This window comes from Notamacropus eugenii, chromosome 6 (genome assembly GCF_028372415.1).
Source record: "Notamacropus eugenii isolate mMacEug1 chromosome 6, mMacEug1.pri_v2, whole genome shotgun sequence".
Classification (NCBI taxonomy): Eukaryota; Metazoa; Chordata; class Mammalia; order Diprotodontia; family Macropodidae; genus Notamacropus; species Notamacropus eugenii.
The window spans coordinates 299,273,925-299,293,845 of record NC_092877.1 but is presented as its reverse complement, the minus strand read 5'-3'; the positions used below and the strand labels follow the sequence as shown (position 1 = coordinate 299,293,845).

The 19,921-nt window shown below is 40.1% G+C and overlaps 1 protein-coding gene across 6 annotated transcripts in view; it reads right to left on the bottom strand.

The window, feature by feature from the left end:
• Positions 1-3,436, bottom strand: part of NBEAL1 (neurobeachin like 1) — a 183,174-nt gene extending 179,738 nt beyond the window's left edge. For 5 of the 6 annotated variants that reach the window (XM_072617327.1, XM_072617329.1, XM_072617330.1 and 2 more), the window contains exons 1-2: positions 3,272-3,436; positions 2,171-2,405 (exon numbers count right to left, since the gene is read on the bottom strand). In XM_072617327.1, coding sequence (XP_072473428.1) covers positions 2,171-2,221 — 51 coding nt within the window. In that variant the 5' untranslated portion in view covers positions 2,222-2,405; positions 3,272-3,436. Of the gene's footprint in view, positions 1-2,170; positions 2,406-2,684; positions 2,763-3,271 lie in introns of those variants that run through there. The other variant, XM_072617328.1, reaches the window with a different exon arrangement.
• Between the last annotated feature and the right edge of the window lie 16,485 nt (positions 3,437-19,921).

Here is a 19,921-nt window from a genome sequence, read left to right as displayed (position 1 = left end):
GGCAAAGGTACTGGAGTGGTCTGCCATTTCTTCTCCAGCTCATTTGACATATGAGGAAACTGGAAGCAAACAGGGTGAAGTGACTTGCCCAGGGTCACAAAACTAGTAAGTGTCTGAGGTCAGTTCTGAACTCAGGAGGACTAGTCTTCTGACTCTGGGCCCAGCTCTCTATCCACTGGTACCACCTAGCTGCCCCTGGAGGATGGCCTAGGAAAACTTTTTAGGACCTTGGGATGCAACTACGGTGACTATTTGGAGAAAATTATTTGCAGCATTCTTATTGTGTTCTAGAAGATTCTTCAAGGGAAAAAAGGGTCAGGTAAAAGAGTAATGCTAGAATAAGAAAAGCAATGAACAGTAGGATGTTAAATGAATCATCAAAAAGCTCTTCCAAAAATGGAAAAGTTGAAGAACTGGCTTAAATAAAAGCTGATTGGAGAAAAAGGGAAACAAACGCCACAAGTTTACTGATTGATTTATGTAATTTCTAGAAAAAAAAGTTATCGTCTAGTTCACATATATATGTAAATGGAATTTGAAATAATGATTTTAAATTACTAATCTTTACCAAAAAAATACCACTGATATTAAACTACTTTACATAGAAAAAGATAATCTTTTTTGTAGATACTTTGCTTATAAGACTAGAATGTTGCTTTAAAAGCAATAAAGGTTAACCCTAAATAGCCTATAAACTTAATCATCTTGTACAAATAAGTATATTGAGAATACTGCTTCAACAGGTTTTATATCTGGACACATGTATTTCTGTTTATTTTATCTTCACTTCCTGAAATAAACATTTTCAAAATAGATACAAGATTCAAATTTAAATATATAGTCACTAGAAAAGATTAACCTCAGAGTACAGCTTACAAACAATACTTTCTTTTCAATAAGCATGGTGTCACTATTATAAATAAAATATGAGCTTGACCTGGAAAAGGCACAACTAAATAATAAGAAAATGCAACTAAGTTTTCTGTAGTCACTGTGCAAATAACTTTACTCTATTTTAGAAAGTGCCTAAACTGTTTTCCAAGAGGAGTTAAAAGATATTAGTTTCTGGTCAGTTTGTATTTAGAGGATAAACAAGGTTACTCAGCTCCTGTTCTAAAGCAGATGATGTACTGAATTGCCTGTTTTTAAGATCTCTGTCTTCTCCAGTTATTGTGCAAAATTATTTGGAAAAAACATAGTATATAAGCAAAAACATTTTTCTAACCCATATAATTGAACGAATAGGTGAAAGAAGATATGTTAACAATGAGCAGAATTAATATAAGAATAACTTGTTCTTTAATAATAGAAAAGAGTTTAGTAATCTGAGGAGGTTCTGATTAAATCTGTGTTCTCTGACACAAAACTGGTAAAGTCACAAAAGTCCTGAACTTGGACCTAAGTTCATCCACTTAAAATCTGTGTGACCTTGGGCAGGTCACTTAACTTTGAAGGAACTCAGTGACCTCATTTGTAACATAAGGAAGTTGGATAGATAACCTTCAAGGTCCCTTCCTGCTCTAGATCTAGAACTTATTATCAGACTAACCTTCCCTCAAGAACAGTAAACTCAGTTTCCAGGGATATTTGCTTTGTTTCCCTTGCCAATATCATAACATTTGTGTTTCAATTGTTTGTACAATGGTGGGTTTTTGGTGTTCTTTTTTTTAAGAAAATGCCACTACAGAAACTCATACAAGGAAAGAAAAAAAAAAGCTCAAGTGATTTCAAATGGACAGAATAAAGTATCAGCTTCTTATAGCAATCTCTGTCTCCATCTATCTCCCGCTATCTATACATACATACGCATATTTATCCATCTACTCCCATTGTTAGAAAAAGGAAAAATACAAATAAAAATGAAATGACTTTATTTTTTCTTAAGTCTGTAGGTTTATTTGAATGTTCAGAGGTCACTAATGACAAGGCGAACTTTTTTTTAAAAAAAAATCATAGCTTTTTTTGTAATAAAGGAGCAAAAACTGTATAAATCAGAAAAGTCAAAAACAAATTTAGAATGCGCTCAATGTTTTTTAAAAGAACTAATTATCACTAAATAAAAATAAAATAATAAAAACTAACATCCATGAACCATAGCAGTGATCAGGTCAATCACAAAATTCCACCACAAAATATTTTTACATTTATAAATAAAATGAAAAGTAGTTACCTTGTTACAATAAAGCATCCAAAGTTCAAAAAGCCTTTCTCTGGACGCCATTCCTGCTTTCTCTTGGCCACTTGACTTTTTTCCTCAACAGATATATTCAAGATCATAACATGCTCTTTTTACTTTCCCAGTTTTCCCGGCTTGAACACTGCTGTCTTGCGGATAAATCAACACGTTCAGTATTCACACCTCCTCCAACATCCCCTCATCGGCGTCGCTCAGACAGCTACACAACCTACGAAGGAAAAATATCCAGAGGTTACTCTGGAGGAAGAGGCTGCACTTCTCTGACACCCTGATCTGCAGGAAATCTGAGACAGGGCTCTGTGCGCACAACTCTTCACGAAGGACGCTGAGCCAAAAGACCAGGAAACGTCGCCATGGACCCCAGAAGGAAGCCCACAGGACCACCCGAGGACAAGGAGCCCGTCTCCAGCCCGCACGCAGCTCTGCCAGGAGCCTCCCCCCTTATCCGTGGGGTCTGCAGGGCACAGACCAGCGGGGGGAGGCTCACCCCCTGGCCTTTCACCCGGGGCACAGCGGAGGAAGTAGAAGTGAAATCCCATCTTCACACCCCGGACTACGAGAGCACAGGAATGCGGATATGAAAACCACCTAAGGGCACAAAACTCTGATGGGGGGGGGGGGGGGGTTGTGGTTGAGTTGGGTGGAGACAATGTACTGGGTGGAACAATCCACCCCGGGGAAGGAAAGTGACTTTCTCTACCTGGGGCCTCCCGGGCCTCTGCGCCCCGCCCACGGGGCGCCCAGGTAGGGCCCACCTGGCCTGGGGCAGGCAGGTCTCCGGAGAAAACCTGCAGCATCTTTTGGGGGAAGCGGGGGGATATCCTTAAATTTCGTCTTCTCCACCAGACCACTGCAAAAGTGGGACGAACTTCGTGGCGGTCCCCAGGGGCTCGCAGCTGTCCCCAGCACGGACCGAACCTCCAAACCTGGGGGCGCCCCTCCCCCACGGCCCCGCGCTGCTCCCCCCTCCCCGACAGCCCCGGAGGCCTCCCCCTCCCCTCTCTCAGTCCTCCACAACACACAAGGACCCGCCCCTGTTCCTTCCCCGCCCCGGCTCCCCACCCCCGCACTCACATTGGGGTCCGGGGGGGGGGGCCTGGGCCGCCCCCCAGTCTCGGAGGCGTACTCCCAACTGGTCCCACAGCCGCCGGCCGGCCGGCGGCCCGAAACCCCGAGCGTCAGCCCTCAGCAGCAGCTCGGCAGGAGGCTGGGGGAGGTGGCAGAGGCGGAGGGAGAGGGGAGGCGGGGCCGCGGGGAGGGGCCACGGGGCGGGGCGGGGTGCGGCGCTCAGCAGCCTCAGCCAGGCAGGCCCCGCTGGCGTGCTTCCCAGGGAAGGGTCTCCCGCCACACAGAAGGACGCTTCCTGAGGCCGAGGCAGCTCATAGGCTGCGTCCGCCCAGAGGGGGCGGGACCCAGAGGGGGCGGGGCTGCGCATTCCAACGCGGCCGCATTCCTCGTCGCGCCTCGGGAACCTCTTCGGTTTTCCCCAGCGGAACTGGGGGGAGGGGGAAAGGGAAGAGACCCGACGCGATGATGTCATCGGCCAACCTTAGTGCAGACGGAAAAGGAGCGAGAGGGAGCGCCGGTGACATCATTTCCGGGGCCTGACTTAGCCGAGGGCAGGACTGCCCCTTTCATCGCCCATCAATTGCTTCCCTTCTAGGAGAGTCTTCCCTCCCCTAGGGACGTGAAGTCTGAATCGTGGGAAGAGAGGGCCGACCTGGAGATCTCAACTTCGTGCCCCGCCCCTTCGGGGGCGTGTCTCGGAGCCCTTCCCATTACCCCGCCCCGCCCCAAGCCTCGCCTCGGCTCGCCCTGCCGCGTAGAGCCCTCGTCACGTGACTCCGGGAGCATTCCCGGTTTGGGACTCGTGCGCTGACGCTGGGAGATGGTGCCAGCCTGGACGGTGGCATCGCCCGGAGCTAGAGAATGCCTCGTCCTCCCTCCTGCTGCCTGCTTCCCTGAGTCGCTTTTGACTGAGGAAGACGGTGAATCAGGGCAGCGGCACGCAGCCTTTTTTTAGCTTTAAAAAAATAACATCTTTACCAGACATTTCCAGATTTTCTCTCTCCCCTCTGCGTCGAGAGGGCCAGCAGCACATCAACTTGGACACGTGAGGTCGTGCGCAACGTAGCCCTATGAGCTTGAAAAGCCAGCAAAGTACGGCGGGGAAAGCGGGCCTGGGCGCTCGGCGCTCGCCGGCTCTCACCGAATGGACGCGTTTATCAGCCTGGGGCCTTCGGGGTGTCTTGGGGGACCGCGCTGATCGGAGAAGGCTTTCCGGCTGACCCCCTGCTGGCTGCCCCTGGCATCCGCTGAGAGCCTTCCCAGGATTCTCCGAAAGCGTCACGATAGGGTTCTGCGAAGGAAACCAACCATATTGAAATGCACTTATCAAAATTAAAAGAAAAAGTTCAGAGACGCCAGGTGGTGGAAGACAGGAACTCGAAGCGGAGGTATCTCTTGGGCAGGAAGCTGAAGGCACCTGGGCCCGGATGGCGGAGGAGCTCCTGCCCTCTCCCAAAGACCCTGGGGAACCCCTGGAAGATCTCCGGCCGCTGTGCGGGCGGTGTGTTGGAAAGGGGAAAGACTTACAGTAGAGAAGCCAGCCCTTCTGCAGGTTAGAGGACAGGTGGCAAGAGCCTGAGGAAGGGTGCCCGTGGAGCCGAGATGTTGTGGGGGGAGAGCTGACCCGGTTTGGCGAGTGTAGACACAGTATGGGGTGAGGGAAGAGCCGAGGACAACCAGAGGCTGGAAACCCAAGTTACTGGAAGTCACTGCCCTCCACGGAAATAGCGGGATTCAGGAGGAGAGTTGTTGAAGAGTTGCTGAATTGGAGATCACTGTGGGGCATCCAGTTCGAAATGACCCCTAGGCATTTAAGAAGATGTACAACTGGAGCTCAAGAGAACACATAGATCTGGGAGTCATGCACCTCAAACCTCATGGGATCTGAGGAGATCACCAAGTCAGAGACTATGGAAAGGGAATAAAAATGAGCCCAGGACTGACCCCCAGGGTGTACCTACGATTAAGTGGGTATCCTGTAGAATTTAAGCAACTTGAGACAAAACTTTGAATTTTTTTAAATTTGAACAGTATCCATCACGTAGTAGGTGTTTAATAAATGTTGACTGACTTTTTAAAAGTAATTTAAATTTTCTTTCTCTCCCTCCCCACCCCCCTCCCTGAGACAGTAAATAATTTCATGTATATTATATGTGTTCAATTATGCAAAACATATTACCATATTAGTTATGTTGTGAAAGAAGACACAGACCCAAAAGAAAAATGTTCTCCTGGTTCTGCTCACTTCACTCAGCATCTGTTCACATAAATCTTGCCAGGTTTTTCTGAAATCTGCCTGCTCATTTTTTATAACATAAAATATATCCCATTGCATTCATATACCACAACTTCTTCAATCATTCCCCAATTCTTGGCCACCACAAAGAGAACTACTATAAATATTTTTGTCCAAATAGGTCCTTTTCCCTTTTTTTTTTTTCTAATCTCAGAGAAAGAATCATGTCTATCTGAAGAGAAGACATGAAATGTTAGGATCAGAAATATAAGGGAAGTACCACAACATTGGTAAGTGTCTAAAATGGAATAGAGGTAGTATTCTAGAAGGTCTTGAGGGCACAGTTTTTGGAATTGTTCAAAGTCTAAGAGTTGAAGACCTGAAATCATATGGTAAAGATGCTTTCAGAGACCAGAAAGGCCTTTGGAGTTTGTAGTTCAGATAGACAAACAAGTACCAAGAACCAATAGAGGGAAGAGTATAAAACCTGAGGAAGCAAATGTAGTTAGACTGCAGTTATGTTGGGGTATAAGTCCATCCTTAACAGCTACAGGCATGCCTATTTTGTCTTAAAGAGATTAAAAGCTGCCAAAATATGACTTGTTACTAGACAAAGTAAATTTATAAAAGATTTCCAGGCCAAAAGAATAATCTAACTTGAGAAAACTCTGATCAGTCTAGTTCCAGGATGTTTTCCAGTGTAGAGACCACAGAAAACAGGCGAGAGACCACCACTAATCACCCAAACTCAAGGATCTCCGACATAGTCTCCTATTTGTTTCATCTAACATGAGAGAATAAATTTGAAAGCAAAGAACCATGTGTCGGCTTTACAGTACTGGCTTTTAGGAGATGGATGCTGCCAATACAAAGAGAAAGAAAAAAATAGCTGAAGACAACCAAGAACTTTTGAATGTCTTCATACCCTAATTCCAGCTCTGCAGCCCCAGCCAATCAAGAGACTCCAAATCAACACACAGTTAGCAAATCAGGGCCAATTACAAAATGTCTACATGTGCTTCCAACTTTCTCCAAAACTCTTCCATCACTGCAACTCTCCTAGAATTAGATCACCCAAAGACTTCCACATGAGGAATCTACACATGCTAATAGGAACTGGGTTCATTGGCTAGTCTCCAGTTACACAAGAAAACATTACAATATCCAATATAAAAAAAGGATATGTTTTAATGCTACATGTGTGTGTAACCTGGGGCTCAAGGCTAGATACTTATATAAGACTTTCCTCCCTGGTGGAGAGAATGGTTGAATCCTCAGTTACAGATGTTCTTAACAATAACTACTTGAAGAGTTCTGAGAAAGCACTGATTACTGTATTGTAGACTAAGCGCAGAAGACTTAATGGAGAAGTTAAAATTTGAGCTAGATGTTAAAAAATAGGTAGAATCTGGATAGGTGTTCAAGAAATGGAAGAACACTACAGGTTAACGGAATGAATGGGACAAAAGTTCAGAGAAAAATATAAATAAATTCTACAGTCAACAAGAAGCAGACAAGAATGCCTAAAAAATTCATGTAAAGTAGTAATAATAGGAGATAAAGTTAAAAGGTACATTGAGGGTAAATTATAAATGACTTTAAATGCCAGGTTAAAAAATTTGGATTGTAACTTAAGGATAATGGAGTACCAATGAAGGTTTTTAACCAGGGAATGATATGATGAAAGTGGTTTATGATCTAAGATTATGTAAGATCCTGACTGATTTAAGCCCTAAATTACAGATGGTATGTAACCACATAGAAAAAAAAGAAAAGAATTAAACTAAAACATGAAAGAAAACCACTTCTATTTCATCATTGAAGAAACTCCCAAATGGTTGGGAAGTTAATTTAAAACCAAAATAGTCTATTTTCACAGTAGGAAACACTTCATCAAAGAGAAAGAAAATTACAGAAGAGACTGTAAAAAGTGGTGTTTTGTGTACTTATTTATTTTTGTCCTTTTTTGTATGTATATGCAATATCAAAGGAAATTTTTCCTCAAATGTTGAGGTCAAATTTTGTGAAGAAACATGAAACATTTTTGTTATTGCTGTTGAAAGGATACAGCTTTTTGGAGAAATATTTGATCAAATTTAAATGCTCTCAACTTTCATGTTCATATTAACAGCACTGTGTACTGTAGTACAAAGAAAGGAATCTGACATTCTGATGACAGAAATGAAGAAACCCAAGGAATTATGCCCTCAAAAGTCTCTTCATTTTTGCTATCTGAATGGTAGATATTTTTCTTTGTATTAGCATATATGCCAATATGAATACTCAAGCTGATAGCATTTTGTGAAGTATTTACTCCCTGCTGCACATTATCCCCAATCCTTATCATATGTATGTAATGCATTGTGAAGGAAACAAAGACATCATGCTTAAGAATTTTTAGAGTTTAACTAGTTAGAATTTACCTTGATTTTCTACAAGAAGAAGGAATTTAGGAAGGTATTTTTAAGTGAAATACATGATTAATCATGCAATCCTCTCTCTGGCCTTTTGGGTTTTTACTTCTTCACATAACTGTGAAAACATTTCTGGAAAAAAAATTATATCTTCATATGCTGTATCTTACATATTTCCTGTTTCCTGCTTTAATACAATGGTTTTTCATATAGGAAAACAAAGATCATTGCTCCTTGAATTCCATCTGCTTCTCCTGTTTATTTCCCTTCTCAAGAGTCATCAGCCTTTGTTATGGTGCTTAGTTATGGTGTAACCAAGTCACAGCAGATTGATTCCAAACTGTGAATAAACAATGAAAAGGAAGCATTTACATAGAGCTGTACAAATGTAATATCTTCTGATCTTCACAACAGCCCTGAGAGGTAGGTGCTACTGTTGTTTCCGTTTCACTGTTGAAGAAACTGAGGCAGATAGAAGTCAAAGAACTTGCCCAAAGTTACAGAGCTAATAAGTGTCTGAGACTGGCTGGATCTGAACTATCATCTTCCTGATTCTAGGCCCAATGCTGTATCTACTGTGCTATAGAAAAGGCTTTACATGCCAGGCTCAACTAAAAAATTAGATGAGTATGAACGAGACAAAGATTTTTCTTTCGGTATTAGGTTACGGGAGAACTGGGTAAGGAAATATTAAAAATTTTTATATTTGTTTTGAAAGTTTCCTAGAGAAATCACCTAAAAAATTCCCAAAATGCCTTCCACATCTGGAGAAAGAACTATGGAATTGGATTGCAGAATGAAGCAGACCATTTTCTCTTGTGTTATATTGTTTTGTTTTATGGTTTCTCCCATTCATTTTAATTCTTCTGTGCAATATGATTAAGGTAAAAATGTATTTATAAACAACGTGTGTGTAGAACCTATATAAGATTGCATGCTGTCTCAGGGAGGGAGGGGAGAGGGAGGGGAAAAAAACCTAAGACGTATGGAAGTGATTGTAGAAAATGGAAAACAAAGTTTCTTAGAGAAATCAAGTCTGGTGTTTAGAAATACTAAAACATGAACTTTAAGGAACACACACTAAACTGAATCATTTATATGAACAAAAATTAAAAGGCATAAAAATCCCAAGTTGCTAATTATATCAGTGTTCCTATATTTGTATATACATCTATTTTATCACAATACTATCCTCCTGACTTTTTTTATACATGACATATTTTGTCCCCCCCATCCTCATCCTTGAAAACAGGAACATTTTAAAAATTATTGTATCTCCAGGACTCATAATAATACCTTACAAATAGTTGGTGCTTAATGAGTGTTTGTCATTTATTCAAATTTAAAATTGGCAAAACCATGGGGTGTTCAAAAATTCTAAACAAATAAGTGAGCAAAGGCCAGTTGTTTTTTGTTTTTTCATTTTAGTACCTTAGGTATTTATCTATTTTTAACTCCTCCTTGTGATTCTGGTCTCTTTGTATCGTGTTCTCCCTCTACCCCTTAGAGGGGTCTGTGGTCCTTGTTCTTTAGGGATTCTCTATCAGCCTGATCCTTGTAGGTTAGTGTTTCCTAGATGATTTGGAGAGTTGGGGAGGAAAGGGGCAGAGAAAGACATTACAAATGACTAAAGTTTTGGGCCTTGGTTTTGTTTTGTAGGGCTGGTCAAAAGAAGAGATCTTATGACCTGGTGTTGACTCATGCTTTTCACTCTTTGGGAAAGAAAGAAGACTAGTACCACAGGATCAACAAAATAGAAAACCTATTTCCAACTCTTTTTACCTATAGGTTCTGGGTTGTGTCAATAACTTTCACTTCTTTATGAATTACCTACCCTATTCCAAGTAATGGTTTTAAATAACAAAGGACCAAGAAAGTGCTGGGTAAGTATGACAATATGGTAGTGATAGTTATTTTCTATAGTTGTTTACACAAAGGGCAAATGTTAGATCCTAAATAAGGTTGTAATTAATTTGACTGGTCCACCTCAGCACTCCATTGTATAGATCCCTGCATTGTTATCTCTATAGCTTTCGTTATGTTAATTGGGATACACAAGGGAACCTGAGGCTACAATACTTAACCCCCGGCCTGCCATGGATGCTTGTAAAGTTTCATTTTCTCCTTGGAAGGGAAAAGGTTTGAGACATGGAAATGGCAAAATTATTGTAATGAGTAAATGAGTCAACTAATAATTGAGCCCTTATTAATACTACCTTATATTTGTTTCCCTCTTCATAGCTTTTTCATACATTAGCTCATTTTATTCTCACAATAACCCTGTAAGATAAATTGTATCTTCATTTCACAGATAGAAAACTTAGGCTTAGAGAAATAAAATAAATTGACTGAAGGCACCAAATTTAGTTAAGGGAGGAGCTAAGACTTTAAGGTTTTTAAGGTTTTCTGACTTCACAATTCAGTGGGTTTTTCCTTCACGTCAACTGTACTATTCAATCTTCCTATTGAAGGACAAAGTAACTTTCTCACTGGGTGGATCTTCAATAACTCTCTTTTCTTCTATAATTCAATTTAAAAAATGTATTATGTATCTGTTATGTACTACACACACACACACATTGCCTGCACTGCTAGCACTTATATAGTGCTTTAAGGTTTACACACACTTATCTTATTATTTGTTAATTCATTTGATCCAAACAACCCTGTAAGGTAATTGCTATTTTTACAGAGAAAGAAACTAAGGATGCAGTTAAATGACTTACCCAGGGTCACACTAGTAAGTATACTCATCAGAGTCTGAGGCAAAATTAATTTCAGATCTTCCTGAATTCAAGGCCAGAGCTCCATCTTGTATGCCATCTAGCCCACCTGTATACATAGGTAAGTATGATACAAGAAAATCTGATGAAAGAGAAAGCACAATTTGTCTGAAAAGCAATCAGGGATTTTAAAGAAAGATTTCATAAATTTATTCATCAGCAAATGAGTATTCCATATCTTGATTTCTCAAATCGTAAATGTTACATAGAGAAGCTTTAAGTTCTACTTTAAAAAATATTTGAACAATTACTTGTATTTAAAACATTCTTGTTCTTATGTGACCTCAGTAGTAAAAGGTTGCCTTTGAAATTAAAGTTAGCTCTTTGGGTTTTGTTATTAGGGATATAGATAACGATCAACCAGAAATTCTGTCAGTTGCTGACTAGATTCGTATTGTTCTTTTCTCTGGAGACAGATTAGAGAGCTAAAAAAAGCAATGGGCACATGCTTTCTTTAAAATATTTTAAGATGTTTTCAGAGGAATAAATTAAAGCTGTCTATAGTCATATGGAAAAATGCTCTAAATCACTATTGATTAGAGAGATGCAAATCAAAACAACTCTGAGGTACTACATCATACCTATCAGATTGGCTAACAGGACAAAACAGGAAGATGATAAATGTTGGAGAAGATGTGGGAGAGTTGGAACGCTAATTCATTGTTGATGGAGCTGTGAGCTGATCCAACCATTCTGGAGAGTAATTTGGAACTATGCCCAAAGGGCTACAGAAATGTGCATACCCTTTGACCCAGCAATATCGCTTCTAGGACTGCATCCCAAAGAGATCATAAAAATGGGGAAAGGTCTCACATGTACAAAAATATTTTTAGCAGCTCTTTTTGTGGTGGCCAAGAACTGGAAATAGAAGGAATGTTCATCAATTGAGGAATGGCTGAACAAGTTGCAGTATATGAATGTAATGGAATACTACTATGCTATAAGAAATGACAAATAAGAAAAGAGGCAGACTTCGGAAAAACCTGGAAAGACTCATATGAACTGGTGCTGAATGAAATGAGCAGAACCAGGAGAACATTATACACAGTTACAGTTGCAGGGTGTGAGGACTGTTTCTGATAGACTTAGCCCTTCATAGCAATGCAAGGACCTAAAACATTCCCAAAGGACTTGATGCAAAATGCCATCCACATCCAGAGAAAGAGCTACGGAATCATAATGCAGAATGAAGCAAACTATTTTCTCCTGACTAGAGTGATGGTGGATGGGATGTTTTTTTCTCATGGTTTCTCCCATTCGTTTTAATTCTTCTATGCAACATGACTGATGTGAAAATGTGTTTAATAAGAATCTTACGTGTAGAACTCACATAAGATTGCATACTGTCTCAGGGAATGATGAGGGAGAGAAGAGGAGAAAATTTAAAGCTTATGAAGTGATTTTTGAAAACTGAAAACAAATAAATTATTTTTTTTAAAAAGATATAGTGTCATACCCTCTAATGACTGAAACAGTCTATTTTGTGATCATATTGAGAAAAATTATGAAAGCACAAATATAACTAATTTTAAAACATTTCACCATTGGATTTATTAATCTAACAAATGACTGTTACTATGACTCTACCATGGGAATATTATATTCTATGTGGAAGTAAATATCTACCACTTGAGTCTTTTAACACAAACAAGAATAAAAACCTGGTTTATGAAAAAAAATATTTTAAGATGAAATCAAGTAAGCGTGGTCATGTTGGTGGATAGAGAAAGTCCTTAAATTGGTGGATAAGTCAGAGACGTCCCAGAGTAGTGCAGTCAGAAGAGAAATTAAAAAACTTTAAAACAGTTTGCCCTATTCCTTCCAGCCCCACCCCCATTCCCCACTTTCTTTCCTTTAGACTTCAGTCAGGTAGTCAGTGAGCAACACTTATTATATACTTAGTATGTGTTTGGCACTGCGTGTAAGTGCTGGAGATGCAAAGAAAGGCAGGCATCCCCTGCCCTACTAGAGCTCATAATCTAATGGGGGGACAATGTGCAAATAGCTATGTACCAACAAGGTAGATACAGGAGAAGTAGGAAATAATCCACTGGAATTCAGAGGCATTGGGAAAGGCTTCCTGTAGATGAAATTTTAACTCAAACTTGAAAGAAGCCACAAAAGCCAGAAGGCAGGGATGAGAAGGGAGAATAGAGAGAATACCCAGTCAAGAGATGGAGTGTCTTGTGAGAGAAACAGCAAGGAGACTAGGTACAACAAGGAGTCCCAGCACTGGGTGAGAAGAATGAGGAAATGAAGAAGGAGAGTGGATTTCTAGGAGCAATCAGATGTTATGAGATAATAATTCACTGAGCAGGAGGTGCTGGTGCTGCAGTTTTACCTAAAGGTTGGGAATCCAGGAAATTGACTTCATGTAGAGGAAGGTGTTATCCCAGGACTAGAGTTGAGGGGCATCTAGTTCAAAGGGGCTATAGTTGATCCTAATTCTGTCTACTAAGAGCACATTGAGAGAAGATGGTAGAATAATTCTATAGCTTTTTTTCACACTATTCACCCACACACCAGTTTCTTCACCTCCTTATAGTTTTCCTTGGCATCCCATCCACCATCTTCAAAGAGGTAGAAGGTTGTACTCATTCATGCATTTGAGTACAGGAACAGAAAAGTATTAGAATACTTGATTGCTTCTTCTTATTTAGACTGTTTCACTTAAATGGTTTTGTTATTGGGTTGGTGACTTCTATGTCGTCTGGTAATACAGACACTGATGAGGAGGCCTGGGCCATGCTTTACAAAATTGATTCTCTAAAATTGTCAAGACAATGTGGGAAAAATAGCAAAGGGCTCCAGAGTCAGAGTTTAGATGTCTCAGAGTTTTCAGGAGCTTTATACATGTTGTGTGGCTCATGAGATTCTGCTGTTTTGGGACCTCACTCAGTGAAAAGAAGCTCCCTTTTCTCTTTATTATGAGTACCTGAAGACAATGGTAATTTTCTACTGAGAGTATTGAGTAACCACAAGAGTCCCTAAAGTATACTTTTATTTGAAGCAAAAAAGATTCTATATGTCACAAAAACCCATCAATTTCCTAATCTACTTGAAATCTAATACCAAAAGTGATTTTTTTAAAAATGAAGATACTTCCTATAACAAATTATTTAGATAGGGAAACAGGTAAAAATTAAAGAATTAGTTTTATTCCACAGTAGTCTCATAGATGATATTTTAAGTTGTTTAAATATAAAGTTATCACTGGCAATTTTGATGGCTGGGCAGGAAACACAAAATTTGCTCTCAAGTCAACATTATAATCCATGATCTAAATATAATACTGGAAATAATTGAGATAAATACAGTTGAGGGGCAGAGGTAAAATTAACTATCACAGAGTCTCATGGAAGGTTATCATTAATAGTGCAGGTACCTGGTAGGTTCCTATTTTAACCAATTATTCTAATTAACTAGATGCCAAGTCCAGTTGTTTCTTTTTGCTGGAGTATGTGTTGACAACATATAAATGTAACAAATTTTAAAATTCCATGGCACCTCAAAATTATTTTTCTAAATGTGTGAAACCACAACATTTTGGTGCCTGTGGCAAAAGTTCTTTTTACCTAACCCTACTTATTGTTCTGGATTCTAGGGTGTAGGGTATGCTCAGGGAGGACCATTACCTTCGGTGTGATGGCTACCGAGCCCTTTTTGGGACTCTTTCCACCTTTGATGTCCACCTGTTCCACCTAATACTCACCTGTGGCTCCAAGAAGCTGTAGCATGCGCAGTAGCCACACACCGGTAAACCATTTCAGTAGATGGGCCAAACCAGGTTGACGGTAACCAAGGAATCTTAAATACATTGGTGAGTTAGGGGAGTGTCTACCCCAAGCATGTGAAGACTTCCTCTGGTGGAATGGATGGATAAGAACAATTTGTTCCAACAGCCATGAAGGCAGATGAAGCAGGTGACGTGAAACTCTTAGAGTTTGGTTAGACACTGAAGACGCCAAGGTCATCCACTGCATCCTGAGCCTTCACCAGCTGTCTTGACTCTGTCCTGCCACTGGACTATGATGACTCTGGAGGAGAGAGCGAGGCTAACAACTTTGTGCAACTCTGCCTCACTTAAATCCAGTTTACACACAAATCAAAAGACATCACCCTTACCATTTCATTATTATGCCTTAAAGTCCTGTGGCGACAGGCAAGTGATGAAACAGCAGGTGTGGATACACTGGGAGCTGTAGTCACAACCCTGCACACAGGCAGCCCAGGCCATAGCGTCGTTTCTCACTGGAGCAGCAGTGGGACTCAGTAGCCCCCTGGGTGTCTGAGCAGCCTTTTAAGGATTGCTTTGCTCACCTTCTGGTGTGAGGAAGGGGGCTGGAAAAGGTGCCCTAAACATTGTCTGCTTACGCAACCCTGGCCTGATTACCACAGCAGGCAGGGAATCCCACTATGTGGTTGAAACACAAAAAAAATGTACAAAATGTATGAGAACATCTGCAAAGATGATTCCACTCACCATTGGCACATGGAATGTGCGCATGCTAATAGACAACACAAAATCCAGTAGACCTGAAAGAACTGCTCTTGTTGCAAGAGAACTCAACAGGTATCACATCCAAATAGCTGCCCTGAGTGAAACAAGATTGGCAAATGAAGGCCAGCTTACTGAAGTTGAAGCTGGATACACCTTTTTCTGGAGTGGGCACAGTGAAGGGGAGTGCTTTGAAGCTGGCATGGGTTTTGCAATCAAAACTAATCAAATCAGCAAGCTGGTATGCCTGCCAAAAGGAGTGAATGACAAGCTCATGATAATGTGATTGCCACTCAGAGGAAAACGCCATGCCACCATCATCAGTGCCTATTCTCCCACCATGACAAACCCTGATGAAGTCAAAGAAAAATTTTATGAAGACCTAGAGATCCTTATTGTCAATGTGCCAGAACAGGACAAGCTTATAATTCTGGGTGACTTTAATGCTAGAGTAGGCTCAGACTACCAGGCTTGGCAGGGGGTCCTAGGGAGGAATGGAGTTGTGTAAGGGGCGCTGACCGCCATGCCAGCTGGGACGCCACACTGATGGACATCAGGTAAACTGAGTCTGAAGAAGGGAAGGGTAAACAAGATGGCGCTGGAAGGGATGGCCCCACCCCTGGTTTGTGTTTGTTACTATAGTTCCAGCTTGTGTTCGTTACTATAGTTTCGGGTTTGTTTGTGTGTGTTACCATGGTTCGTTGGGCTGACTGGCAGAGACTATATAACCATTGCCTGAGAGCTAGCTCAATGTTTGGAACGCTCCAAAGAAAAGTTTGGGAGAAAAGAGGTATTAGACTGACCACCAAACTGAAGGTCTACAGAGCTGTTGTGCTGACCTCATTGTTGTATGCTTGTGAAACATGGACAGTCTACCAGTGCCATGCCAGGAAACTGAATCACTTTCATTTGAACTGTCTTAGGAAGATTCTGAGGATCACCTGGCAGGATAAGTTACCAAACACTGAAGTCCTTACTCAAGCTGAACTGCCAAGTATTCAAACTATGCTTCAGAGAGTGTAGCTGTAATGGGCTGGCCACATTTTTCAAATGCAAAATGTATGCTTGCCAAAAAGACTATTTTATGGAGAACTTGCATGGGGCAGGCAATCACATGGTGGCCAGAAGAAACGATACAAGGACACTCTCAAGGACCGTCTCAAGAACTTTGGATTTGACTGTGCAACATGAGAGACACTGGCACAGGACCACTCAGCATGGTGTGCCCACATAAGAAAAGGTGCCGTGCTCTTTGAGCAAAGCAGAATTGAGACAACACAAAGTAAACACAGGATGTGCAAATTTGGGACATCTACCCCAAATATTCACATATCTGTGCCCAACCAGTGGTAGAGCATTCCGAGCTTGTATTGGTCTGATCAGCCACAGTTGGTCACACTCAAATCTCACTTTATCATGGTGATGTCATTTTAGTCCTCTTCAAAAATGAAGGACAACAACCAACCAAATTTATCGTTCTGTCTAAATCTTGACTAATTACTGACTCTTGCAGGAACTTAAATATAGTCATTGATAAACAAATAAAAATATAAAATCAGATGCTTTGTGTCCAACTTAAGATGACATATTGTGGAAAATTCTATATAATGCTAGTTGTCTATCTGAAGTTATATTAATATTTTGAATGCCAAGGTTATCATGTCAGTCATGGAAAGTCACTTTTTTCCCCATGCACATCTTGGCTGTACTCTTATTTAACCCAAATCTAAGTGGCTCCCATTTAGCATTAAAATACTTAAAAGCAAGAAACAAAATTTGTGAAGAAAGAATCACTCTCTTCTGGAAAGCAATTTGTAAACCAAATGCCTCCAAATTACTAAATTGTGCATATCCTCTGAATCAGTTATACTGTACCACTTAAAGAGATCAAAGAGGAAAAGGACCCATATGTATAAAAATACTTATAGCAGCTCTTTTTGAAGTGTCAAAGAAAAGAAAACTAAGGAGATGATCATCATTTGTGGAATGGTAGAACAAATCATAGAATATAAATGAAATGCAATACTATTATAAGAAATTAAGAAAAGGACAGTTTCAGAGAAACCTGGGAAGGTTTTCACGAACTGATGAGGAGTGAAGTGAGTAGAACCAGAACAACTGATACAACAACAACATAGAGCACTGGACTTGGAGTTAGTGGGACTTGAGTTCAAATTTGAGTTCAAATATTATCAACATTGTAAAGAAAAACAACTTTGAAAAACTTAAGAATTATGATTAAGGCAATGACCAAGCATGATATTCCAGAATACCCATGATGAAGCATTACCTCTTGAGAGAGAGACGTAATAGATTTAGGGTACGTAATGAGAATTATATTTTAATAATTTGGCCATCGTATGCATTTGTTTTGCTTGACTGCATATCTGTTCCTTAGTTTGTTTAGAGATTTTTTTGGAGAGATGTGGGAGAGAGACAAAATGTTTTTTTTTGTTAATTGAAAAGAACATTAAGTTAAAAAACAAACAAACCACAGATTCATTTCCTTCTGAAAACTCCAGTCAAATGGAAATGACAGTTAAAACTCATAAATGAGGAGGCTGAATTACTTGAGAACTGAAGAGGAGATAAAAGAATCTTTTACAAACCACCACAGGTCAACAGAGGACAATTCAAATTCATTTCATGAATTGTTCAGTGGACAACACTGAATGAACTACTCATCTAAGTCCATTTCCCTGAGGACTGTTGACCACGTCAAGGGAAGTATTACTGCTTGAAGTGAAGTTGGATGACTCACCAGGGAGCAATAGATTGCGTGGGGATCTGGAAATTTCACCAATTTCTCACCCTTAAAGTTGTTTCTAATAAGGTTGAAATCTATCACTGTATTTCCAGCTGTTGTTTTTCCTATTGAGAAAAATATTTGTAGTAATGTGAAACAAACAAAAAATGAGAAATTGATTGCATATATAGCCATAAGACATTTTAAACCTAGTTTACTGATGCTTTTGTAACTAACTAAAATTATATCATTTGATAATTCTTTTCAGGAAAAAATAAGAAGCAATAAAGCTGTTGTGTGGATGCTATCACAGCACTTGAAGTACAGGAAATAAACTCTTGTAATTAAAAATTAAAAGAGACCCAATGTTTCCATGGAAATAAAAGCAGCTCATGAATGAAGAATGTAGAATAGGTAACTGATATGAGAATTTGCTGATCTAAAAGCCACTCCCAGTTTTTCAGGTAACTGTAAATTACCTGTTGTACTAGTCCAGTAAGGTTAAATTCCCAAAGTGCCTAAATAAAGTGTATCTTTTTTGTTGTTTTGTATCTCAGGCTTATTGTACTTTTTTTTTTTTAATGAAATTGACCTAAGGAGAAATTCAAGTGAACATATATTAAGTGTTTATTATGTGCAAGGAATCTTGAGAAGTCCTGGGGATACAAAGATGGAGTAAGACACAGTCCCTCTGCTGCAAGGAGTTTATAATCTAGTAAGAAGTGGGAAGAAAAGTGAATAAGACTTAAAGAAATGGCTATAATAAAAGGCGAACCGTAAAGAGTGGAAAAGGAGAGGTGCAAAGTGTTATAAGAAATTTGTGGAGGCAGAGATTCCTTTTAGCTGGCATACAGAAAGCTTCATTGTGTAAATGAAATGAACCAGAAATGAACCTTGAATGAAAGGGAGGAATTTCAGCAGGTGTTGAGAAAGGTGGATTCTATTCCAGGTCTGAGGAATGGGATGAACAAAGGTAAGAAGAACAGATAAATGACAAGGTAAGAATCAGAGAACAGAGAATAGTCTGGTCTGACTGGAAAGTAGAATACATGAAGGAGAATGGTACAAGGTGGGGCTAAATGGATATAAAGGGTAATTTTAACCCAATTGGGGAAGGTCTTGAATATCAGACTAAGGAGTTTAAGAGAAAAAAATGCTTCTTTGGTATAGGCAATAGTTTATTAATATAATTTTACACATATACAAAAACCATACTTTGTGTAAGGTTAACTAGGTCTCCTCCGGTTATTTCTATATTCCCCATTACTACTACCTTGTACTCTACTTTGCACATAACAGGCACTTTATTATTTGTCCAATGAACAAACATGCTTAAATTGTGTTTATCCTTCATTTTCAAAGAGGACCATAACATCAGGGAGATGATGACTTGCAGTTGACTTTGATATGAGTGAGGGAGAGCCGTGCAAGGTCATCAGCCTCACTTTCTCCTCCAGAGCCATCTGGGTCTAGTGGCCAAATATCCATCAGGACAACTGGAAATGGCACAGGATGCAATAGGAGACCCTGACCCTTTCAGGCTAAGGTCTTTTCAGGTTCTCACTTTGAGTGAGGTAATAACTATTCAGTGAATAGGCTTCTTTAAGAAGTGAGTATCACCCTGGGAGGGGAAGACCTTTAAATATACTTTGTAAAAAAGAACTCTCCTGTACCAGAATAAGTATCCAATCCCAAAAGATAGGGTTTGCACACAAAGGTAGAAAAAAAAAGAGCATATTGAAAGCAATGAAATCACTATCCTATTTAAAGCAAACAGTGGTTCTGGAGAGGAATCTGGAGCAGGATATGAGGGGGAAAATACTTGCTAGGAGACTTTATCTGCCACCTATTTATATCTTCATTTACAAGCAAACTCTAGGAACATGCACAGCAAACACAAATAATCCTCTTTCTACATACAGCAAAATTTTCTCCAAAAAATAAATGTGTCAAACCTTGAAATATTCTTCCTTACAAGA